The 26,431-nt window shown below is 40.4% G+C and overlaps 1 protein-coding gene across 2 annotated transcripts; it reads right to left on the reverse strand.

Moving 5' to 3' along the window:
- Positions 1 to 9,082: 9,082 nt before the first annotated feature.
- LOC132590673 (regucalcin-like) lies at positions 9,083 to 25,747 on the reverse strand. Of its 2 annotated transcripts, none has more exons than XM_060263640.1 (7): positions 25,685 to 25,747; positions 22,905 to 23,146; positions 19,130 to 19,312; positions 14,307 to 14,522; positions 12,185 to 12,316; positions 9,951 to 10,105; positions 9,083 to 9,348 (listed from the first exon to the last, which is right to left on the reverse strand). In XM_060263640.1, exons 2-7 carry the CDS (start codon positions 23,065 to 23,067, stop codon positions 9,298 to 9,300), a joined length of 900 nt encoding a protein of 299 aa, XP_060119623.1. In that variant the 5' UTR covers positions 23,068 to 23,146; positions 25,685 to 25,747; the 3' UTR covers positions 9,083 to 9,297. The 2 variants fall into 2 exon arrangements, with proteins under 2 accessions (XP_060119623.1, XP_060119624.1); XM_060263641.1 differs by lacking the exon at positions 25,685 to 25,747 and adding an exon at positions 24,204 to 24,335 and having other exon boundaries at positions 22,905 to 23,070.
- Positions 25,748 to 26,431: the final 684 nt, after the last annotated feature.

Below are 26,431 nucleotides of genomic sequence, written 5' to 3' on the forward strand. Positions count from 1 at the left end.
AAAAGGCCTGTTTGCCTCTTTCTCAATTGCTTCACAGACAGCAGTCCCTATAATTTCTCTCAAATAACTTAATGGGGAAATGTGCAGTTTGTTCACTAATTTAACAATCATGGGACGTGATAGATCAAGCAATCAGTTACAGCTATTTTGCCAAAATTGTGACTTAACTGTTCACCAAGGATATAAATCTACCTACCATTTATATAAAATTAGAGAGTCTCAACAATCAACTCAGAAAAGATTTCTTACCAGTCCAGACAGAGACAGTACTGTAATGTATAACAATACAGAAGAAAATGAATAAGGGATTTTTCACTCAACAGGAATAATTAAGAGAATAGGTGGCACCCTGTTTTAATTCACTTCTTTCAGACATACAGATGGAAGGGGAGCTGATTCATGGTGCAACTTCTCCTTTCTTAGCTCCTTTGAGAAGTGCACCATGTGAACTAATCCTGTCTGGAACCAGTTCCCAGCTTCCTATGTCAGTTTTCCTCTTCTCAGTAAAATGCACACACACACATACACTCACCTGTGACTGCAAACTGAAATCACAATAAAAAGATTCCTCCTCAGTTCATCCACTGTTCCTTCCAATTATGTACTTTATTTTGTTGAATTCTTGACTAGATTGCCTGAAGTTTTCTTTTCCTTCTGTTGCAAAATAGGAAATTATGAAATGTGAGAGCTATTTGAGCCAGCATTGCTATATTTGGGGCAACTGTTCTAGCAAAACGTGCTTCGTTTTTTTTGCATCTTAAGCACATCAACAACTGTGCTGGACCAGACCAACCGTCTTTCTTGTCCAGATGGTTTCTGTCCCTGAACATGGAGGCTGCATTTAGTCATTGTGGCTAATAGCCATTGATGGACCTTATGTTTCCTGGTCCAGCATCTTTCAGATTACTCTCCCCTGACTTGTGTAAGCACCCAGAAAGCAGACACGTGAGGTATAATCATTCAAAGAAGCCACAAGTGAGGCATGACCACTCATGGCAACTCACGTTCCTTCCTTGTTTTTCTCTTTCCCACCCAACCACCCACCAGTCTTTCATCTGCACCCCATCTTCAGCAATATTTAATATTTATTTAATTTGTATTCTATCTTTCTCCACCATGGGGACCCAGAGGAGCTTACATCATTCTCTTCCATTTTATCCTCACAACTCTGTGAAGTAGGTTAGGCCAAAAGTGGTGACTAGCCTAATGTTGGGTTCCATGGCAGAGTATGAATTAAAACTTGAGACTTCCATATCTTAGTTTGAAATCTCTAACCATTACACAACACCAGCTTTCAGGCAGTGACAGCTGTCGAACAGAAGTAAGCAACCAGGCCTGGGTATGTTGTGACAGTTGGGTGATAGCGAGACTTCTGGTGGTTGCTGCTGGGCCTGGCCCCAATGCATCCTCCCTCAAAGGCCAAAAGAGCCCTCAAAAAGGCCCTGTCCCTTCCTCCTGCCTTTTACTGGTAGAAACCAAGTCTCCCCCCCGCAATTTAATTTTATTGAATTTTTAAAGTTAACTAACGTAACAAACATAGGGGTTTGACTCCAAGCATTACAAACAATTAGTGTGTGAGATCAATTTATGCATCCATAAACCAACATTCAAACAACGTTACAAAGGAAGTTGCACATTACTATATTGATAACTCCATATGTATTGAATTTACATTCAGGTATCCGGAAGAGTTAATGAAAAGCTAATGATCCTTAGTCTAATATCAATGTTTAAAATACTGATAAGGGATAGAATAGACACATTTGTGTAATACTGATAAGGAATAGAATAAACACATTTCCCCCCCCCCCCCAGTTGAAATGACAGACACCACGGACAGAAGGAGCTGGATTATGTAAACATCCATATACTATAATCAGATCAATTCAGTAAAACATTGCTGGATTTAAGATAAACAATAACTAGATCCCAATAGTGTTGCATACAGTTTGTTGTCGATAATAAAGAATCTCCTAAAAATAATACATTTTGAGTATGTTGAGACGTAATGAAAGTTTCCCAAATTCTATTGTACCATGTTTTGAGTGTAAATTTAACTAAATCTTTCCAGCAGGAGGCAATGGTATGTCTGGCAGCTGCTAGTAGCTGAGAAATAAAATCTCTTGTATTTTAGCATTGAGACAACTGGCCAGTGATCTAAAAGCAGAAATTCAGGACTAAAAGTCTGAAGGCTAGCAATACCATTGTGGCTGCCTAACAATGGCCACTGGGAACATCCATTTCTTAAAATTACAGGCTGCCTTGTTTATTCATAGCTCCAGTGTCCAGATTTTCGTATCCACAATCTTAGCTATATTGATAATGAAAGCTCCTTCAGCTTACTTTATAAACCTTATTCTTTAAAACAATGCAGTGAACTATGCTGACTTCTTGTATGCCTTTTGTTATTGGTATTTGCAGAACACTATGCTGGGATGGGGTTTTTTTTGGGGGGGGCGGTATTTTTAAGGGTAGCCTGCACTGACCTGCATAGCCCAGGCCAGGCCAGTCTCATCAGATTTTGGAAGCTAAGCAGGGTTGACTCTGGCAGTATTTGAATGGGAGATTGCAAAGGAATACCTGGCAGTGGCAAACCACTTCTGAATGTCTATTACCTTGAAAACCCTATAGGATCACCATAAGTAAGCTGTGACGTTATGTCTCTTTCCACCATCACCACACCACCACCAAGGTTAGCCAACATGCTTTATATTCAGATATAATTAGCTGACATTACTTGCAGTTTGGCATATGAGGATTGCAGTTTGTACCTAGTCAGAAGTCACATGAATCAAGCATGCAGGGCCAGCACCCCCGCTAGGCAACCTTAGGTGGTTGTGTAGGAGGTGGCCCTGGGGACGCCAAATTGGGTGCCCCTTGGAAGGGTGGGGACCACCCCTCCCTCCCAGGTGATTCAAATCATGTAAGAGAGCGTCCATGAGCAGCCGCTGCTCTTCCTGTGCCCCCAAAAGGTCCCGCTGCTTAGCTGATCCCACGCCCAATAAAGGCTCCCCTTTAAATCACCTGTAAGGACAGCACCTGCTCCTGGACACTCTCCATGGCTGATGTGTGGGAATAGGCCGAGCAGGCAGCCACCTAAGGCGCCACCTGGCCTAGGGGGTGCCGCCAGGTGCCCCTGCTCCTCATGCGCAGTGTGTGTGGTCATTTGAAGGTCTTGTCCCTGGCACCTCCAGCTAAAAGGATCAAGTAGTCCTCACAATTTTTATTGCTTACTCTCACAATTTATTTTTAAAAATGAAAATAAAAAACTGCAAATTAATAATGAAAATAGTTTCAAGTTTATTTCTCCTACAATTCTCTGTTTTTAAAATTTCTGGGGAGAGGCACTAGTGGGCAGCTCGCCTAGGGCCCCAAAAACCCTAGCACCGGCCCTGCCACTCTCCCGATCATGGTAGCACTAACAGAAGCAGTTGGTCCAGCCTCCCCCTCCATTTAAAGAGCCCACCAACCAGCTGGTCAGCGGGGCAGCTGCTGCTCCTGCTGCTCTTCCCATGTGGGAGGGGCAGCTGCTGCTCCTGCTGCTCTTCCCATGCAATTCGAATCACTGGTGGGGGAGGGGGCGGCTTTAAGCCATGGTGCAGGTGCTTAAGGTCAGCCCAGCTGTCAATTCAAATTGCATGGGCAGAGCAGCAAGAGCAGCTGCTGCCCTTCCCGTGCAATTTAAAGGCCTTACTGACAAGCTTGTTGTTGGGCTCCTTAAATGGATGGGGAGGCCCGTCTGGCTGCTTCTGGCAGTGCTGCCCATGATCAGGAGAATGCCTAGGAGCAGGTGCTGGCCTCCCAGGCAATTTAAAAGCCCCACTGATCAGCTGATTGGTGAGACCTTCTCCAGGCGCAGGAAGGGCAGCAGCTGCTCCTGGCCCCTACCCGAGCAATTTAAATCACCCGGGAGAGAGGGGGCTGCCCCACAATCCCAGACTAGAGTGCCAACAAGCCTGGCACCGGCCCTGCTTATCATATGGCTGATTATCAATAGGCTATCCTGTAACACCAGAAGCATGATAAAACAACTTAATTGGCATTGTATGCATCAAGAAGTTTGTGTGCCTTTTCCAGTTAACAACAGTTTATTTGGGTTTTAAATTAGCTTTTCAGACCAGAATTTAGGATGTATTCACACAGAAAGCAGTAGAATCCAGGCCAGCCAACCCTGGCTGCAACTCTTCAGCATGCTGGGTGCATAGTGTTGCAACTTTTTAACCTAAGCATGTTCTTTTAAGGGCCAAATATTATATAATAGAGGAACTATGTAATCAGGGATGATGATGATGATTGATTGATGATGATAAAGAAAGATAATAATATTTGAAGTATTTGAAATATAATAAAATTTCAAAGCTGCTATTAGACACTGCAGGAATTGGTTAGGAAAGAAGTGCTGCAAGAGTATTTAACCCTTTCCCTGCATGCCTATATGGGGAGGGTGGAATAAAAATCAATAAAATAAAATAAATGCCAATATTGTGTAGTGGTTAGAATGTCAGGCTAGGATCTGGAAGATGCAGATTCAGATCCTTACTCTGCCATGGAAGTTTGCTGAGTGACCTTGGGTCAGCTGCACACTCTTAGATTAACCTACCACACAGGTTGTTGCGAGGATAAAATGGATAAGAGAATGATGTAAGCTCCCATGATGTTTATCTAGTTTAAATTCCCTCTTCCAGCTGCTCTTTGTACAAGATAGCATATATGTACCATACATCTCCCTGCTCTTGTGCTCTGTCAACCACCCTTTTCCTTCACTTGCTGTACAGCATGTCTCAAAAAAGGTGAGGGGGCAGAGAAGAGTACTAGAAATTGAAGTTACTGTAAGGCTTCTGATCATTTCCTCACACTTCAAAATTTACCTGGCTCTGCCTCTGACTCTCCTCCTCCATTCAAATATAACAAACACACAAAATATAATAGGCACATCATATTCATCCTTTCTGTTCACACTCTCCTTGTTCTGCAACTTTATGAAATTACAAAAAATCTTCTTAAATAATTTATAACTAAGAGCTTCAATACAGTATTCTCTTTCCTCTGTATCTCTTGTTTCCTATTCAGTGCAATATTGACACAATTGGTCTTTAATTACATTTAATCTTATGTTGTAGATGCCAGGTTTAATCTCCTGGATTTCATTTGCAGGATGGTGATCTACAGCAGTAGTAGTGCTCTATAGCTGTTTCATACACATTCATAACTCAATAACTTCATACTGTCTTCTATAGTTTAGGGATGCACTTTGGGGGGGGGGGGGGTTGTGAATCTCCAATATTGTTATGGCCCACATTTGAAATTATTATTGTGTCTGGATGACATTTGCATTGGTTTCAATGGGAAACTCACCACCAAATTCATTAGGACTGCTAACATGTGGGGGGAGGGAACCCCTGTCTTGTGTGGAAATGGGCTGCTGATGCTTTTCATGGCACAGAGGTAAATAATGTACCATTAAGCCTCTATTAAAAATACAGGGTACTTTTTTCTCCAAGCAGCTAGCAACCGTCACCATTTGGGATGAAATTCTCATGAATTATAGCACTCTCCCAAGGGACCCTCCCAACTACTGGCAAAAGAGAAAAGCTTCCTACTTTGCAACCCATTACAATTCTCCTTTGCAGAGTGAATACACAGAGGTTTCATGATTTTTTTTCTCTCCAACTCCTAGTGGCATTGGGTTCGTGATGCTGATGTGTGTGAATGAGACAGAGTACTCCTATAAACATTATAAATTCATATGCGCACACACATGCCTTCCATTCATTCATTTTGGGATGTTTCTTCAGAAGACTTCTATACACAAGCTAGTGGACTTTTATAAAAACAAACAAATGCATCAAACAGCAAAGCACAGCAAGGTAAGGGGAAGGAAGATGCAAGCTTTAACCTCCCTTCACCTACTTACTCTGTTCACCCACCACTATCCCTACTTTATATATGCAGAAAAGCAAACTATGAATATCTAAGCCAATGAGCCTGTAACGTAATTGATTGTACACAAATGTACAGAACATGGGCAAGGTGTTCTGATTATATGAAGCCCCTGTCAGGTATATACCTGCTGAGTCGCCTTTCTCCTACTGTTCCCCCTCTCCAACTCATCATCTGAGGAAAATACCTTATTGACAGTGAAAGCAAATGGAAACTGCAAGTGCTGAAAGTGCAGCCGCATTGCCAAAAACCAGTCTAGTTAGAAGGGACTGATTACCCTACTGATATTAACAAACTAGTTCCCTTTCAAATTTAATTGGTCACTTTTCAAATGCACATTCCTTAGATCTCATCATTAATGTCTTTGGTTCAATCCAGAGTACCTTTTTCCTTGCTATTTCTCAGACTGATGCTCTGAGAATCCTCTCTTTTTGCAGTTATTTTTGTCTTCAGGATCCTCACACCTGTGCAATTACCACCATCTCCCTTCCTCACTTGCCAAATTTCATAAAGTGTCCTCTGAAATACCTTGTTTGGTGCCCTTCATTGATAGCCAAGGGAAAAGTTCTGTTGATTCAGCTTTGTACTCCCTTAATTTGTCCCTTACCATCTAAAATGTTTATCTTACCTTATAGTACTCTGAAGAGTTACTTCAGTAGCTGAGGACAACTTGAGTGATTTCTCAGGTTGTTTGTGAACTAATATATTCACCTGTGACTCTACAGTTCAGTCTCAAAACAAACAAATACCTGTAAGGTGTAGCAGCTTCTCCTCTTGTGGAGTTCTTGCCTAACAATATCTTGCCTAATACTAACACCACAAGAAACAAAAACCAGTTAAGAAAACCTGCTAATTTGTCTTGGGCAAGTCCAGGGATAGGTGAGTTGCTTTCTAACAAGCATGGGAGAATGGAAACTGTCAAAGAAGGAAATATCTGGTTTATATTCTTAGAATTGCTGGGTGTGGCAATTATTCTGCCTTGGCAAGTAACAAGACAAAAGTAACAAGACTGCTCTGTGGGCCATTGTGACCTAAATGGAGAGCTGAACTACACCATTAGGTAAAAAAAACATTAGATAACTCAATAGCTCCCTTCCAATGGGGAGAGAACCTGTGAATTTCCTGAATTGTGCAGGGGGCTGAATTAGATGATCCTGCACCCTCCCAACTCTGATTCTATGAATGCTTATGAATCCATCCTGCATGAAATCTGGGACTGCAGATTATATGTTGAGTGTTTATCTGAGGCCTTTTCCTCCCAGTGGGTAAGGACGACTGCCAGTAGGAAGACTCAGTCACAGGTTTCATTGTCATCGTCGTCATCATCATCATCATGAACACTACCATCAGGCTTTGTGTGTAGAATTAGCCAGGAGAGCCTAAAATTGTCTGTCTGCTTGAAGAACTAGCTCTTTTTAGCATTATGCACCACTAGGTGGTGAGCTAGAGTTATTTTTGGGCTGAGAGAGCTCTGAGACAACAGTGACTGACTCATGCTGGCTTCATGTGGAGTGGGGAATTGAACCCAGTTCTCCAGATTAAGTTTGCTGCTCTTAACCACCACACTATGCTGGTTCTCTAAAGGTTTAATAATTTACTGAGATTGTGTGTATGGTTCATGCTAGATTTGTGGCCACATTTATTAGTAATTTATAATTCTCCTAGTTCATAGTTCACAGTAATAGCACCAAGGCATATTAGTGAATCCCTGTCCTTCTTTCCTTTGCATCTGAAAGCCTCCAATCATGTGCAGATTAAATTTTTAGGGCACCTGCATGGGAGTGTTCATTCATCCTCTACATATTGTACCTAGGACTACAAGTACCATACTAGTAGCATGGGCTCGTGCAAGGCAGGAAAAGCAAGATGTCAGTTTCCTCAGTGTCATACCCTTTCAACATTTTTAAGGAATATATTCCCATGCTCTTTCTGCAGTTCTGAAGTATGGAGTGGCAGTTTGGGAAATTTCCTGTCCAGCCTTCTACTTAACAGAGGCACAGAAACTGTAGTACCCGGAAGCCCTGATAAAAAGTTCTCCCTTATTACACATGTATAAGCTGGGTGCAGTACAAAGTTACTGGAGGAACAAGCCCAGGGGAGAAGAAAGAATGAAACCCATATAAACTATTGTTATGAGATCTCCCTCCCTTCAGTTGAGGGGTTTTTAAATTTGGCTTGTTATGGAACAAAATAAACCATGACTTCAAATATTAAAGTGTTAAAAATTTCTGTTAAAATACAAAAATTAACAAATATAGTTAAGGAGTAATCTCCTTTTGCAAGAAACGTATTTGATGAAGAACCATAAAGGCTATATGATGAACACAAGGTTAGGGAATACTTTCTTTCTAAAGTATTATTTCTCTTGCAACTAACCAGCTCAGCTAATATTTCCCTTGGGGTCCTGCCCTCCCCTTTATATAATCAGTCAAAACTCATAGATAAAACTGTGATTTCAGGAGAACGGCATTACTTCTCATATTCCCCTGTACCTGTCAGCAGGTGTGTCATAGAAGCTCTGTGCAACCTTATATTCATGGCGGTGATGATGGGGAAATCAATGTTGCATGGATTTTACTCCCACACCAATGCCACAGCACAGTAGATACATCCAATAGAATAGTTTAATTTTTCAAAGTGCACATTGGTCATTTCTGCAGCACACAGTTTGGACAAGTGTTGTGATTGGGACTATGCTAAGGCCTTTGATTCACTGGATTCAAAATGTTTCCAGCCCAGTGAAGCTCCTGGGAACACCCAGGATCAGCATTTCTGGGTATCATTTTGTGCTGCAGTAGGAGATGAGAAGGTTGCACTTCCCAGATAGAAACCCTCCTGTCCACAGAAATGCTTCATTGTTCTGTACTGGAAGTAAACACTAAATCTGTGCCTTAGATAAAGGTCTTGCATGGCCAGAACAGGTATGCAATAGCTTTAAGAAATGCTAGATGAACCACACTAAGTGAACAAAATCTAGCTATTTACCAGAGGACAGCTATGGCTCTGTTTTCAATATTTTGGGGGGAAGGGGGTGGGGAATCAGTGTTTGAATGCACAGTTCTGCAAGCCATTCCCACTCATTGTAACATACTTTATACTTTATTAGGAAAGAAATGAGGCATGCTCACTATAGAAAACATACTCATTGTACATACGTCAACCTTTATTAGAAAAGAAATTATTTCAGTAATGGGAAAACCCATAATCTGTATGTTAGTAAATTAAAAATTATCTCACATATTTGTGTGATATTTAGTCTTACTACCTCTGTGTCACACCAGGAGACAAAAACTTCCAAACTTGCAAATTTTTTTTTTTGCTGTTCTTGATACTGATCTTCTGCTTAAAGGTTAATTGTTAACCCGCATATGAGTATGATGGGACTCCTTTGACTCCAAGTCCAGTTATCTGTTTCCAAAAGGGCAAGAAAGAGAATACACAGTCATCCATGTATTTGGTAATTAACTAAAAATTATTTGTTCAAATGCAAATGTTTGCTGCATCTATTTTGAGACATTTTGTTTTGTTCCTCATAGACTTCAGCAGCAAAAATTCAATAGGAATTCTGACCTCATTAGAGTTAATAGCATTTTTAAAATGAGTTTTTCATTAAAACAAATGTTACGAGCAAGATCTTAGTGATCAAGCCAGTCAGCCGGAATCAGTCTTATAACATAAACACACTTAAAGGCTTCCAACCAGAAGAAGGTGATTTTCACCAGTTTGCCACTGGTGAAAATCAGACCCTCCCACTTGGCCCCTTACACTGTTTGTGGAAGTCCACCAACCAGAAAGGACAAAGTTTCTGAGGTCATGGCATGCTGCTGCGGGAGGGAGGGGAGGTTGGAAAGTTTTGTGTGAGGGCGCCTCTGTTTGCACAGGATTGAAAAAATAAATTATACAATGAAAACCAAACATATTTCACAATTTTTTTTTAAATAACTTATCATATACTTGACCCCAGACAACTTTCCCCAATCCTTTCAAAAGCATTGAAACTACTGAATCACCTTGAAAACATTGCCAGCCTGTGGCTCCCGTGACCATGCAGCCGCATCCATTCCTTGGGAAGCAGAAGTGACATACAATTCTGAATAATCAGGCCCACCAAAACAGCAGGAAGTAGTCTGATCAACAGGCAACTTGATCATCTGGATCCGTTTTCCTATTAAAACACAGATATTCCTTCTTAGGGCTTCACTGGATAATTAGATGAAGTGTGCCCAGTTTAGAATCTGCAGGAGTCCCACTAACTCCCAATTCAGCACTCAGTTGTGTTCTACACAATCCCACCATAATGCAACTAAAAGAAGTCCTGGTGAAGTGGGGGACAGCCTTGAATACGAGAACATAACCTTTATTCCATTTCAAAAGAAGAAACTATACTAACAAGGCAAACATCTTCTCAATGCTGCAGAGAGATTTCCACAGGTTTTTCAAAAGGAGGTTTCAATGCAGCAAAAAGCAAATATCAAGGGCAGGACAGAGGTGGTTGACTTACTAGTGTTCATCGCTTTTGAATGAAATTTTAAAGGATTACATGATGGGCACACCTGTATTTAAGTGACACAGCTTGGGAATATCTGGTTGCTAAAGCAGTGAGAAAAACAACTTTGAACTGAAACTTGGAAAAAGGTCTTAATATACTATAGGCAGGGTGTGCAACACATCACAGGAGGCACATAATACAACTTTTATAGAACACATATTGTCTCTCAGGTAACTGCACAGCTTTTAGCATAAAGAAATCCCAACTGGTATGAGAATGGTTTCAATAAGCTTTCCCCATACAATACATGTACATTTCATTGACTCTCTAATATCAGGGTAAGTGCTGGAGGCTAAAGATGGTGTGTAGAGTGTGGATCTGGATTTATATCCCTTTGACTGGTATTATACTTTGTATTAAAGGCCTATGACCTCCTGACCTAAAGCCAGAAGTTTCCAGTTTTGCTTTCTGAAATGGAAAGGGGATGCTTAAAGTTTCTGTGGAGTCTTCCTCAGTGACTGTTCTCTAGTATCTCCACCTAAAGAAGGGAGATGATTGATACTTTTCTCAATGGTAATGCTAATGTATGAATCTTCTTCCTGGGATGTTCATCTGGGGGCACTGTTGCTTGCATTTATCATCCAAAGACCTTTCACTTTCATCTGCTTTAGGTGGCATTTATTATTTTTTCTTTTAATGATGATTTTGTGATTATATATTGGATTATCCTGTCCCCTCCCATTTTATTTTCACAGCCACTTAATGAGGTAGATTGAGAGAGAATGACTGCCCCTAAATACCGAGCAAAGGTTATGGCACAGTAGGGACTTTTTAAACTTGGTTCTCCCAGATCCTAGTTTATACATACTGTGATTATTTAACTGATTGTACATGTTGAGGTCTGTCTGATTGTACATGTTTGTACATGTTAATCTGCTTCCTCTAGCATTGTTTCTATGCAGCAGTTATTAAAACTGGTTTGAAATATAAAACAGTTTGTTTCCTGCTGTCATTTTTAGCTTGGTTATTTTGGTTAATTAATTTTCATCACTATTTACTGTTGAAAGGCATTTTGTACAAATTAGTAGTCGCTAGATATAGTAATAATTAGGACAGTTATGAAAAAAAAAACATGTTTTAATTGAAAGAGTCTTTGGCCAACATAGGATGCTCTCATTCAAAAGTGCACTAATCATCAAAACTATATATAAATTAGTATTCTTTGAACTGAATGTTTCTTCAAAATTAATGTAAGTAATTTTGATATGCAAACTGATAGCAATGCATGATTTTGTGATACTGCAGCATACAGAAATGGGTTAGAGGAGGATGAGTTTGCTCTCACATTCTCTTCTCCTATATGAAATCCTCTGACTAAAGCTGACCACACTTTACCTACACCATCTGCCCTATGCCTGTCTGTGTGTCCATCTTTCACTACTGGGCCAAACAAAATGTTAAGATTTTTCAGGTTATGTTTGGGTTCACCCCAACTTAATTGTGACTCAAAGTCTAACATCTGGTATGAGGAAACTTATTTCCCAAGGGTGCAGGGCTCTGATTCGGATCAGGACTATGGCACAGCAGAGAGAAGGGGCTTCAGCTTTCTCTCTGCACCATCTTCCCAAGCCAGAATGTCCCAGGGGAGGCCTTATTCACCCCAGTAAGGGGGGGGGGGGGTCGCATGTGTGTTCCATCAGGGCATGTGAAGTCTCTTCTTTAGCTGTGGTGCATTTTCCTTTTACATCTGCTTACCCGTCTCAGGATCTATACGGATCACTCGTCCTCCATTGTAACAGGCAATCCAGAGTTTGCCTTCTGTATCAATACTCATCCCATCAGGAATGCTGTCTTCTTTTTCCATCTTATATATACTTCTGCGGTTGGCTGTAGAAAGACAATGACATACTTTAGGGAATAAACCACACCTTAGTTCCTTCATAAGTCAACAGTTTCCTGAAGCAAGAAAAGCTAAAAAGCATAACAATTTTCCTGGATGCTGGTGTTGGAGGGAGGGGGACCACACCCAGCCTAGACTCTTACAAGTTTTAATTAGCACATGGGGCTGGAATAGGGTGGAAACACAAAATGCAGCAGGCATTCCTGCCAACAATTCACGCAGTGGGCACAACTCTTTAATTATGTCATGCAAGAAATTCCTATAATCAAATTGCGAATTCCTTCCTCTGTAAAAATCAGCCCAATTCAATATTAAGAAATTTGACCCTCTTCAGATAAACTCTCATGAATAGTATTTAGTATACATGAATAGCATTTTGGAAGTACTAAATGTATCCTTATATTTTTTTATTTTCAATTTATTCTACATTTAATTAACTGATTTAACTGTATCAGCATTATATTAATTAGCTGACAAGCTGTTTGGGAGTAGGTGCCTTACATCTGAACACTTGGGCTTGGATCCTATTAATGAGTTTCAGCATGCTAGACTCTGCCGTGAAGCACACATCCTCTAGTGCTAGAATAATCATTAGTGAAAAATTAAAGACCAAGCCCTTGCACAGACAAAAGTACTAGTGCAAGAGGAAGCATGCTTCATGGCAGAGACCCACACAGAACTCATTCATACAATCCAAACAAAATATATACAAGAGTGCCTACCACAACTGGCACCTCTTCATCCAGGGAGGAGGCACCCAATCTTCTTGGGGTTATGCAAAAAAAGATTCTAACTTGCAAAATGCAAGCCTTAAAGAGCCATGATTTTATTACAGCAGAAAAGGATAACAGATGGAGGTATTACTAATCATACTGCCAATTGCAAATCCAGGCCTCCAAAGATAACACATTAAGCAGACACAAGTAATCAGTGTTTGTGCTAGGCTAGCAAGCCAAACTGGACTAGCTAGTTGGAAGACAAAACACAGATAAGAAGCATGAGCCTTCGTCACAAAACTGCAATTTAAATTGACTTCAAAGGACAGTGATACTGCGCATCTCCAATATTAGTAAGATCATCTGTAGATATTAACTTTGACTTGACTGCATCTGAAAATAGCATGCAAAAGATAAGGAAACACTTCCATCCTGTTTCTTGCTAACACAAATCTATCTGTTGACAGTATACTATCAAACAACAGCTTTTTACCGCTTTATAACCATGGCTTTTCCAGTAATATGTACTTCCATAACGTGCAAATATCAGGATCTGAAATGCAAAGCCATGCGTAATTCTTAGATCAATCCTAGGTTATTCGCTTTAACCATGTCACATACTCGAATATGACAGAAAAGAGATCCTTGATGCAGTGCATGCTGCCCTTTCCCATTATGCAATCAAGTTAAGTGCAATCACATTGGGATTCTCCAGTCCTCCTCTGCTTCATTTTCCCATCATTTGCACAAACCACAAACCAGCTGCATTCTGGAAGCAACAGCAGTGAAAATTACTCTCTAAAGACAAGCATCCTTTCTGCAGTAGTAAAATAAGCAGGATGCAACAATCATGCTATAGCTAGGCAGATCTGGGTCTGATGTGTGGATAGGAAACCACCAAGGAATCCTATGTATATGGCTGGAGACACGAACAAGGAAAGGCAGTATAGAAGTGTAAACTAAAGGATAATAAATTCAGAGGTAAATGCTGTTCTTCAACTAAAGTATACAATCTTTCCTACTTCCACACTTTCTCTGTAACAAAAAGAGAAGCATTTTAAATAATTAATATTACATTATTGTACATAATAATAAATGTGCCTTTGTCTTTGATATTTAGGTGATACAGTAAAAAAGCAACCTCATTATTTCAATGTTTTTAATCTATAAAATAATGCTGCAACTATTCATAAAAGCAGTTGTGGTGCTTGGTAGAAAACCAGTTGAATATTTTATGGATCCCAAAACAAGAAAACCATACAAAGCTGTCCTGTTTGCAGGTCATAGTCAAAGGCATCCACAGAGTACGAGAGACTATCGATGTAAAAGAACGTTCTGTGATCCAGCGACCAATCCAAACCATTGGAGATGTCCACACAGTCAAAATTTTTCACTACAGAGTGGTCAGGGAACAGGGTGAAGAGAGAACCTTGTTTCCTCTCTAGCACTGCAGGCCGAATCTCATTACCCATTGTGCCTAGAAGAATCACAGATTTTCGGCTGTTAGCAAGCAGAGAACAAAAAATAAAATAAACAGTGTGACAAGGTTGGCCAGGGCCTCTTCAATAAAAGACAGGCTCCAATACTACTTTTCCCTAGACTCAGTAGCAAACAATAAATAATTAGGCTTGGTCTCACCAACTGATTGTGAAAAAAACACGACAAATCCCATTTTGGTAAAACAAACTCCAATCTCAAATCTTGTGAGTTGGAAGCTGTAGACAAATCCAAGAATATGGTGACTTGTGGTACTCCCTATTAAGGCAGAAAATCTACTTACAAAGTTCCACAAGGGAATGTTCCATCAACTAAACAGAATAACTTAAAATGACTTTGTGATGGTACCACAGCAAGCATTTTGTCATGGAATATAGCTGGTTGGTACTCAACTCCTGAGATTAAGAAATTACCTACTTTTGCAATTATATTATTACAGAAGACATGGACATTCAGTAATATATTCCTTCAAGGATTTAAGACCTTTATGTTAATGACATCTAAGAGAGATAAAGGTTGAAGACTGAGTGACAGGGTGCCTGTTAGGCTAGTCAGGTATGTCAAACTCATTTGTTATGAGGGCCAGATCTAACATAAATGAGACCTTGAGGGGCCGGGCCATGTCAGGTTGGGACAAGCCATGTTGGGTCAGGCCATGTGTGTACATATTTAAGATTAGGTAGCAGAGATATAAATTTCATAAAGAATACAAACACAAATATATATTAGGGTTTGTAGAATCTTTCGGGCTCAAGTGCCGTGTTCTACTGGAGAAAGTTTTCCTTCCAGACGTTTCGTTCTCAGCTGCAGAGAACATCCTCAGTGGCGTTGCAGCCGGAGCAGGCGCTCTGACCTTCTTGGCTGCTGTGCATTGAGTGGGGCCAGGGCTGCTGGAGAGCTGCTATTTATAGGCTGGAGGGGGTGTGGTGAAAGGGCAATTGGTTTGTGGATGTGCCCATTGTTTGGTCGGGCTTCCTGGAAGGGTAGTGATAAGGAAACTGGCTGTTGAATGTGACCATTGTTCTGTGTTAATTGCTGGGAGGGTTGGAAGGGGTGTGAAGATAAGGAAGATGGTTGTTGACTGTGCTGATTGTTCTGTGGAATGTGCTGGTTGTTCTGTGACTTTCTGCAATTTATAGTCTGTAGGGTGTTTTGCAGAGCTGGGTACCAAGATTGGTGGATGAAAATGCCTTCTTCCTTTCTGTTAAAATTGTGCTGGTGTTTGTAAATCTCAATAGCTTCTCTGTTCAGGCGGGTATGATAATGTGAGACCGTAGAAAGGACTTCAGTTCTTTCAAAGTGGATGACGTGGTCTCCTTCTTGAAGTGCATGTTCAGCTACAGCTGATTTTTCTGGCTGAAACAAGCGACAGTGTCTCTTGTGTTCGGTGAGACGGGTGTTGATACTGCGTTGGGTAGTGCCAATGTAGACTGCACCACAGGAGCAGAGTATTTTGTAGACTCCAGGGGTTGAAAGTGGATCTCTCATATCTTTGGCCAAGTGCAGCATGTGGCGGATCTGTTGTGTGGGCTTGAAGACTGTGTCAACATTGTGACGTTTGAGAATTTTGCCAATGCGGTCGGTGACAGATTTTATGAAGGGCAGGAAGGCTGTACCCACATTTGTGTGTGGCTCAGGATTTGAACTCACTGAACTCACCGAACACTTGAGCCCGAAAGATTCTACAAACCCTGTGGCCCAGTCTCCGAAGGGAGGGGACCATGCTCTGCTTCAGTATGTTACAGTACATGTTGGCATTCATAGTTCTCTCAATGAAATGTAGCTCCCCAGTGCCGGCAACACTCATGCAGCCCCAGACCATGACATTTCAACCACCATACTTGACTGTTGGCAAGACACAATTGTCTTTGTACTCCTCACCTGGTTGCCGCCACACACGCTTGACACCATCTGAATCAAATAAGTTTATCTTGGTCTCACTGGACCACAGGACGTGGTTCCAGAAATCCATGTCCTTAGTCTGCTTGTCTGCAGCAAACCGTTTGCAGCCTTTCTTGTGCATCATCTTTAGAAGAGGCTTCCTTCTGGGATGACAGCCCTGCAGACCAATTTAGTTCAGATGGTGTCAAGCGTGTGTGGCAGCAACCAGGTGAGGAGTACAAAGACAAGTGTGTCTTGCCTACAGTCAAGCATGGTGGTGCTGGTCATGGTCTGGGGCTGCATGAGTGCTGCCAGCACTGGGGAGCTACAGTTCATTGAGGGAACCATGAATGCCAACATGTACTGTGACATACTGAAGCAGAGCATGATCCCCTCCCTTCGTAGACTGGAACCATGAATGCCAACATGTACTGTGACATACTGAAGCAGAGCATGAACCCCTCCCTTCGTAGACTGGACCGCAGGGCAGTATTCTAACATGATAATGACCCCAAACACACCTCCAGAATGACCACTGCCTTGCTAAAGAAGCTGAGGGTAAAGGTGATGGTCAAGCATGTCTCCAGACCTAAACCCTATTGAGCAACTGTGGGGCATCCTGAAACGGAAGGTGGAGGTGTACAAGGTCTCTAACATCCACCAGCTACATATATGTCCGATAAATTATCTATGGGCAAGACAATTCTTGAATCTCTCTTCCAGTGCAACCAAAGATGCCCACCATTTTGAGCTGTTGTGGGACGAGGGAAATATGAAAGTTGTGCTCTGTGGGAAAGCTCAGGTAGTTCCAAACCTTAATCTTCCACCAAATTGGAATTCCACAGAACTTTCAGAGCCAAAGAAAGACCCACCAAATTGGAATTCCACAGAACTTTCAGAGCCAAAGAAAGACCCAGACATTCCTACTATCCCACCCCCTACTATACAACAGAATCATCAGAACATACCCCAAGTTCTCCTGTTACATTTGTTCATCAAAACAAAGTGTACACAGAACGATAAAAATTGCTTTTTGGCTTTTAGTTCTCGCTACAGTAGGCTTGCAGGCTGTGTTCCATTGACAGGGCATTTATATATTTTATTGTGTTTTCCCCCTTCTCTACATATATTTTATGGGTTTTGAAGAAAGTCAAGGTAGTTTTGAGGAGTAAGGAATAATTTAAGTGCAAAATGACAGAAACAATGCATTATCAATACTATTGAGCAAACTTTTAAGTGTCAGCAAAAAAGAAATAATAAACAAACTATGGCAATTCTTATTTTCAGAGATATTTTAAGTCTGCTCAGAAACATAAGCCTAGGAGATAAATGGGTTTATAACAGTTAACAGTAATTAATTTTACAATAAAACAAACCTACCCCAGTGAAAACAGACATTTAATCATTTGGAGACTGGCAATAATTGTCCCAACAAATTTAACAGAATGCACAAAAATGGGCTGGATTTTTTTTTTAAAGAAAAACACAATCACATCCAGAACTAATAGCAAAATCCTAATACATTTTCCTGGAAGTAAGCAACACTGAATAGATCATTTTAGGATTGTTCTCTGAGCGTGTGGGGATCCCTGTTGAAGGAAGGCTAAAGCTTAACTGCTACTCAGCCAGTATCATAATGCCCCTGTATAAATCAATGGCGTGGTCTCATTTGGAGTACTGTGTGCAATTCTGGTCACCGCACCTCAAAAAGGATATTATAGAATTGAAAAAAGTCCAGAAAAAGGCAACTAGAATGATTAAAGTTTGGAACACTTTTCCTATGAAGAAAGGTTAAAACGCTTGGGGCTCTTTAGCCTGGAGAAACGTCGACTGCGGGGTGACATGATAGAGGTTTACAAGATTATGCATGGGATGGAGAAGGTAGAGAAAGAAGTCCTTTTCTCCTTTTCTCGCAATACGAGAACTCAGGGGCATTCAATTAAATTGCTGAGCAGTCAGGTTAAAACGGATAAAAGGAAGTACTTCTACACCCAAAGGGTGATTAACATGTGGAATTCACTGCCACAGGAGGTGGTTGCGGCTACAAGCATAGCCAGCTTCAAGAGGGGATTGCATAAAAATATGAAGCAGAGGTCCATCAGTGGCTATTAGCCACAGTGTGTGTGCATGTGTATATATATTGGCCACTCTGTGATACAGAGTGTTGGACTGGATGGGTCATTGGCCTGATCCAACATGACTTCTCTTATGTTCTTACTGGATGGGTAATTGTAGCCAGGTCTGATGCCATTAATAATGTGCAACAACATGGGACCTGACTCCCGGCCTTACCCATCAATGCAGCTGGACATCTGTTTGGAGTGTGCACCTACAAAGATTTGCATATGCACACCCATACATGCACACATAACATGCACACTGCAAACATGTGTGGGCTGGTCTAATGAACTACTGATGTTATTTATGAAGGCTATAATCTCAAAAGATACTTAAACCTCTGGTAGGGTTTTTCTCCCCTTGGTCCTTTCTGTTTGCATAGCAAATCTCCATGGTACATCACAAGGCTGTTTCTCAAACTTTCCTTAGTTTCAAGCAAGGATTATGAGAGATTACTGTTCATGAAACAAATCCAAAGCAATGGAATTAGCCATACAATTAATTACAACCAAAACCAAATATTCTACAACCAAAACCAAAAATTAAATAAAATGAAGATGCTTAAAAATGTAATTATGATCAACTAACCTGCAAACAGTCTTCCTGCAGGATCCACCTTTCCATCATTAAACCGATTATTGGATTTATCCTCATCCACATGATTAATGGTGGTTACAGACTTGTTTTGCCAGTTCAGAGAAGCAAACCGGGTTCCTTGTGTAATAATGTAACCACCACATTTGCGAAGAGACACTAAGCTCACTAGAGCATCTGGAAATTAGGGATGACAAGTTATACGAAAAAAACAAAACCAGCAGTAGAGTATGTGCTTCAATAGTTTATTTTATTTATCTTTATTTTATTTTTTATTTGATTTGATTTATATCCCGCCCTCCCCACCGCAGCAGTGCCTTGAGAACCTCTTGTTCAAAGATGGTAGATATTTAGGACTGGGCCTTATCAGATGGAAAATATGGGAATCTTATGTAAGCCACTTTGTACATACAATTGCATTTGGCAAATGTTTGGATTCTATAGTTAACACATTTCCTCACCATCTTAGACAAATCTACTCTGACTGAATCTTTATTCTTTTTTCTTGGGTCTTGTTTTCATTTGAGTTCTAGACAGTAACATCACGCATCTCTCTTTTGTATTTCTGAACATTCTAGCATCACTTTGTAATAAAAATTGCCTCCCCCTCCTTATCTGTACTTAGGTATGCACCTATACGATGAAATAGGTTCATGATCTTGAAAGCATGCACCAAAATATATTTGCTAAATTTCTTTGTGATTTTAGCTAACATGCTGTTCCACAGATTCACCAAGAACAGGTCCAGCATTCTCAGTACAATGCCACACTGTCTCTCAACAGTGTGCTCTACATGGAGATGCCTTTCCAAAAAATTAAGATAGATCAAAATGCCACCACCTGTTGGTTATGTTCTTATCTCATTCTGGACCTATTTTGGTCATCTATACTGACTCCCAGTGCGATTTCTGCCAGGTTGAACTCAAAGTGCTGATTACAATTTTACAGACCTACACAGTCCAAAAATTGCTTAATTTAGGAAATACTTCTTTCTGTATGCGCCTCTGTTTGCCCAAACAAGATTTGTGAGCACCCCAAACTTAGTATTTTTTAGTGGCATCAAAGTTGTGGAATTGCTTTTCTGGAGACTCAGAAGACTGCAACAGTGAATTATTTTAGGCTGCTTTCAAAAATATTCCTATTTTATCAGCCTTGGCAAACAGTATCTGAAAAATATCATATCTATAAACATGTGGTGGGTGTGGGGATTTTATGGTGGGTTTTTAAAATATCTATGGTCTTATGCCTTTTTCAGAAAGTTTCACAATTGTTAATGTATCGTCATGTTGTGGGCCTTGTGCAGAAAAATGGCATACTAATTAAAATAGTGGAACTATTTAATGGTGCAGATCTGACCTCACAACTGAACAGGGTACTTCTACTGAGAAGAGTGCATGGAAAGAATTAAAAAAAAGAATATATATCTTTATATCCCATTTAAATAGGTAAGAAAAATGTGAGGTGGCATCTGAATGGGTAAGATTTTCAGTATAAGTCCACTTCTGCTCACAGTTAAACTACTTAAATCCCACTGATTTCAATGCAATTTAAATAGCCAAAATATATGCAGGATTAATGCATGAGTCTTGCCTGGATCATAATTCAAAGAGACTTCAACAAGTTCCTGACTGAATTCTGGTCCATCATTTGTCTGATTGGATTGTGTTCCAGGCATCTGATTGCCTATCCAATTTTGAAAATCCTTCAGATGGGATGAGAACCAAGTTTCTATAACTAAAGTCCATATACATTTCTGACTTCAGAATCCCTTTTATCTTCTGTTATAATCTAAATACTTCTCTGACACTAACATGAATGGTTGTTGACCTCAACTTCTAATTCTACAAGGGCTCATTGTTTAGAAAACTGCCCTTTTCATCTGGCTTCACAGCCCAATAGATAATACACAAACAACACCAAGGGATAACCAAGAACCCCTCAAATAACATGGAGGCCACATAAAAGAAGATGTTGAGGGATAACTATGACAGCAGTTGACAGTCCCTTCAGAAAATCATGATTTAATATTGAAAGACAAGATTTCAACTTGAACATTTGTATCTTCAGATCAACAATACTTCACACCTCCACAGCAGGACAACATATGTGTGACTAATTCAGAACAGTGCTTTCACAAGATACACAGATAGTATCTTCATCAGATGAACTTATAGGTGCTTGAAATAATCCATTAGGACTTCAACAACCCAATTATCCAGCTGAACAAGTACAAATCCATCCAGCATACGCACCTGATGGATACCATCCTCACAATCTCAGGTTGTTAGTCTTCAGGGTGTCACAAGGCTTGCTGTTGCTTTTTCTTTAAAATGTATTCTTACCAATTTGTAAAAGTGTGCTTATATATCCTATGTGTATGCTCCAAGGATGCATATGGATCAGAGGGTTTCTCCAGGTATGAACCAGAAAAAGCAGTGCACTTTGTACCCTATTCTGGAAAAAGTTACTGACTGGCAGCCAACTTGAAATACGTTTTGTAGAAAACAGAATGATTGGGGCTTAGACTGCTTCTATGTATTCTTAAATAATGTACATTTTTACTTGTTGTTGGGTCTTTCTATGACTTGAGATATTTCAGTTTTTAGCTATTGCTATTATTCATTATGTTGGTTTTAAATCTAATATTTGCTATATTTATAGTCTAACTTTCTCAGAATGCGTTGCACAAACATAAGCTGATACAATCAGTGTGATGAGTCATCTAATAAGCAGTGTACTAGGATTACCAAAAATTTAACAAGCATAACATATGATATAGTGCAGGGAAATGTTATTAACATCAGCAGAAAATAACACAGTGACAACAGGATAATATGTGCAGCAAACAGATAATATCCCCTGTCCTTTTATATAGTGCCTTCCCAAACCATTCTATTATATTATAGCCCCATTACCCTTACAGAAAAAGCCCTTCTGAACAACTCCATGACAGAAGCGTGGGAGCTCTCCTGAACTCATCAAGCAGGCCATTCTGTTAAGAGCCAGTGTAGTGTAGTGCTTAAGAGCGGTGGCCTTGTATCTAAGAGACCTGAGTTCAAATCCCCCCGGGTGACCGTGGGCCTGCCACAGTCTCTCAGCCCAACCTATCTCACAGGGTTCTTGTGATGATAAAATGGAGGGCAGGAGAACAATATAAGATGCTTTGGCTTTCCACTAGGGAGAAAGGCAGAGCATATAAATACATAATTCCACAAAGTGGGGCCACAACAGAGACAATGCATTGTTATTACTGTCACTCACCAGTGGTGACATTAATTTAATTTTTTTTCTTATTAATGATTCTGTGCAAGCCTCTTCAAAAACCTTTCTGCCTGATTTCATAGCACATATGTCTGTTCACATATTCTCATTTTGTACTTCTACTTGTATCTGATGATGGGAACTTTGCTACTTTGCGTCTTGAACACACATAATCTGGCACTCTTTTTGGTCTGTCCTTAAGGTGCTACTGGATTCGTCTTATTCTTTTACTGCAGACTGATGTAGGTACCCTCCTGATACATTCCATTCTGTTACGCAGTTTTCAGACTTTCTTAACATAGAGTGCTCTTACTGCAGAGAACAGCCCCTACATGCACAGGGAAAAGTTTAGAAGCTACCAGTCTCTGTGGTAACCTCCTCCCAGAGAGAGTTCCCAAAGGCATGTGATGCTACTTCTGATCACCTAATTTTCAAGATCACTCAAAGAGAAATATTTCAGCATGACTAAGAGCAATATCAGTAGAGTTTTTTGACTGCTTGCTCTTACCCACAGGAACACTTTGTATTTCCTTAGTAAGTGAATTCCATCGGAAGACCTTTTTGCCAGTTATATCCACAAAGAGGAGTGAATTTTCCTTTTCCTCCCATACAGGCGACTCTCCAAGCTTGCAATGCTCTTTCACGGCAACCTCAATTTTTACAGAAGACATTGCCTTTGGAGGAAAGCAGCAATGCAGGTGAAGAACAGGGAGAAAGTTGAGAAGAAATGTCTGTGTTGATTCAGCTGACCTGAAACCCAATATAAAAAATGAACATTCCAGTTTTAACATCTTCACATAGAGGTAAGCCTAATAAATTTAAGTGGAACTATTTACAAACAAATATGGATAAGAAAATTATTGATCCAACACAGTGGCAAAGGCATGTTGTAATTTTAGAACTACATCTATCACACAGAGAGTCCTTTATTTGAGAATTTTCCAAAAGCATTTTCCTAGAGTCGACTGTTGGGACAGAACACTTTACTAAATAGTTCTTTGGTCTGATGTGGCAAGGTAATCCTTACATTCTTCATTATGTTAGGAAAGAATGAGAGTTCCCAGGTTCAACCTGACTCTCTGCTAGGTGCAAGGCTACAATTATTCCTCTATAGCTTCCTCAGATGTTTCAGCTATTTGTCCTAAAACAAAACTTTGATAGAAAGCATATATATGCTGCTTCCCTGCCACTGTCAGCAAAGTCCCTGCCATGGTATGTGCATTTGTTAGTGTGATCTCAAGGTCTGGAATATTCCTTTTCACCTCTATGCAAACCTGACCCTTAAATGTTTGTATAAATTTGATGCTGGTGTAACCCATTATGTCCTTACACATACTGTTTAGTGCAAGCTACAATGCATTTTAGAGGACAGCAAAATAAATGGTTTGTGTTTTTGAAGAACACAAATCCACTTTAAAAAAAAAACCTGCTTTATGTGCACTTAACCCCCCCCCCCACTTTATGTGCACTCTAAAAAACCGCACTGTAATGTTTAAATCTCTTGCAACTGTTTTAGAAATCTGTGCCCCACTTTTCCATTCCAAAGAACACTTTTCCATTCCAAAGAACATCCAAGAAAGTTAAAAAAAAAATAAGTATAAATGCTAAAATACCAAATGAGGTCCAAGACAATTCACAAAGCCACTCTAAAACTATACCAATAAAACAACAATAAAGCAGAAGAAGAAACTTAGTTTTGTGGCAGGAATGTGTCTTGAGGTTTTATTTCCGATACAGTTCAGTAATTACATATCTTTGTAAAACCTGGCAATTAAAAGACCAACAGTAGGTGATAAAGGTGCCTTACAGAATCCAGTACCAGTTGAGTGCATAGATCAGAAGTTCTGGATGGTGAAGCTCTGTGGAACAGCTGAGATTTCTAGACTACAGCTCCTGAAAACTTATGCCAGAATCTGACTAGCAGACCTCATGACCAACCCCTGGCTCTACAGACTTTAATTACACTTTGAAATTGTCAGCAACCTTAAAGCAGCTGGCAGTGCTAATCTTTAATGTCATGTATTATCTTCACAGTCAAACATTGCTGCATTCTTGCTGAATACGATCTTTTTTGTGAGCTGGAAAAGTAGGGCAAACTTCAAAGTCCTTGGTTAACATTCTACCCATGAATTGGGTGGTGGGGAGTGCGATACTGAGGTTTAGTTTTCGTACTGGGCAACAGTTCTATAACATGTAACAAAAATTAAACAAGGGCAAATTTAAATACAATGTTATAAAAGGCACCTCACAATACTATATAGCTAAAACTAAAGTTACTCTAATGTATTTACCTGTGGAGAACTTTTTGGCATAGAAACTTTAAAATGACCAATTTGATTAAACTTGGACTCAGTGGGGACTGGTTAGTTCACAACACAAAGGAACTGTCCCCTTGTGTACACCATTCAGGTTTGTCGTGATTTTCTGAGGAGACATACCCATGCAAATGCACGCATCTGCTGTTGGGATTTGGCTCATTAAAGTTTATTTATTTAAGATATTTTTGTGTTGCCTCTTCAGAGTCTTGGCGCAAGGTTGTTTACCATTTAAACCATTATTAATACATTGGACAAAAGCAGTATAAGAATGAGTTGTAAAACAGGCTATTCTTACTCTCACAAGTTGACACATAATACTTTTATGGCAATTTAACAAACACAGACAAATTTCACGCTAGATCTTTAATCCTGGTTTAGCCCTGTCCCCAAGCTTACATTCTACACTAAAATCATAGAGTTGGTTTCTCTGATTCTAGTGTAGAATGTCAGTTTGGGGACAGGGCTAAACCAGGATTAAAGGTCTAGTGCAAAATTGGTCCAGCAGTGCTTGCTGGAAGTGAGCTACAGAGTAGATCAGGATAGCTATTCAAGGAATAATCGTAACTGTAAAAAGTAAATCTCTTCCGCATGTTCACAGAGATCTATGTCGACTTTTGGGAGCACAGAATTGAAGAGAACCATGAAGGAGGGGGACCGGCGGCAGAGGCGTCTTCAAAGGGTGGACTGAGTTCGGAAAAGGGGCAGAATTTAAAAACTATGTTCGAATCTACTCTTTAGACCTTAAGACAGGGATCTCTGCTATAATGAGAACGGACGACTTTGCAGCGTTTTCTCCAAGATTCGGGACCTATTTTTGCAGGAGTTTGGAGTTAGTTGGGCCTCTCTTTACCTAACGCCAGATCGGGGGAAACTGTATAAAAAGCTGTATCCCCAGCTGCCGATGTGCCTTGAAGGAAATGAAGGTCCTGCTAGTTCTGGCTTGCAGTCACGAATGCCAATGTTTACTCACTCGCTCTGGAAGCTACGGATGCGGCAGCCACCATTCCATTCCCTCTTTCCAGCCCGCCCCACGAGGCTTGAGGCGCCCTATGGGAGGCATGCTTGCCACTCCCTCTATCCGGGAATCTCTAGCGAAAGAGTTTATCTGCGGCTGGAGTTTACCGCTGTTGAAGAGAACTACTAGTAAAAATGGACTGTGAAGCTCGGGATCACTATTTTTTATTTTTATTAATTTGTGCACCTCTTAGCCCTGGAGTGTCAAATTTAGGGGTGACCAATTCTCAAAAAGGATATTATAGCATTGGAAAAAGTGCAGAAAAGGGCAACTACAATGATTAAAGGTTCGGAACACTTTCCCTATGAAGAAAGGTTAAAACGCTTGGGGCTCTTTAGCTTGGAGAAACGTCGACTGCGGGGTGACATGATAGAGGTTTACAAGATTATGCATGGGATGGAGAAAGTACAGAAAGAAGTACTTTTCTCCCTTTCTCACAATACAAGAACTCGTGGACATTCAAGGAAATTGCTGAGCAGTCAGGTTAAAACGGATAAAAAAAGGAAGTACTTCTTCACCCAAAGGATGATTAACATGTGGCATTCACTGCCACAGGTGGTGGCAGCTACAAGCATAGCCAGCTTTAAGAGGGGATTGGATAAAAATATGGAGCAGAGGTCCATCAGTGGCTATTAGCTACAGTATATATATTTATATGTATATGTGTGTGTGTGTGTGTATACACACACACACACACACATA

This window comes from Heteronotia binoei, unplaced genomic scaffold (assembly GCF_032191835.1).
Source record: "Heteronotia binoei isolate CCM8104 ecotype False Entrance Well unplaced genomic scaffold, APGP_CSIRO_Hbin_v1 ptg000532l, whole genome shotgun sequence".
NCBI lineage: Eukaryota > Metazoa > Chordata > Lepidosauria > Squamata > Gekkonidae > Heteronotia > Heteronotia binoei.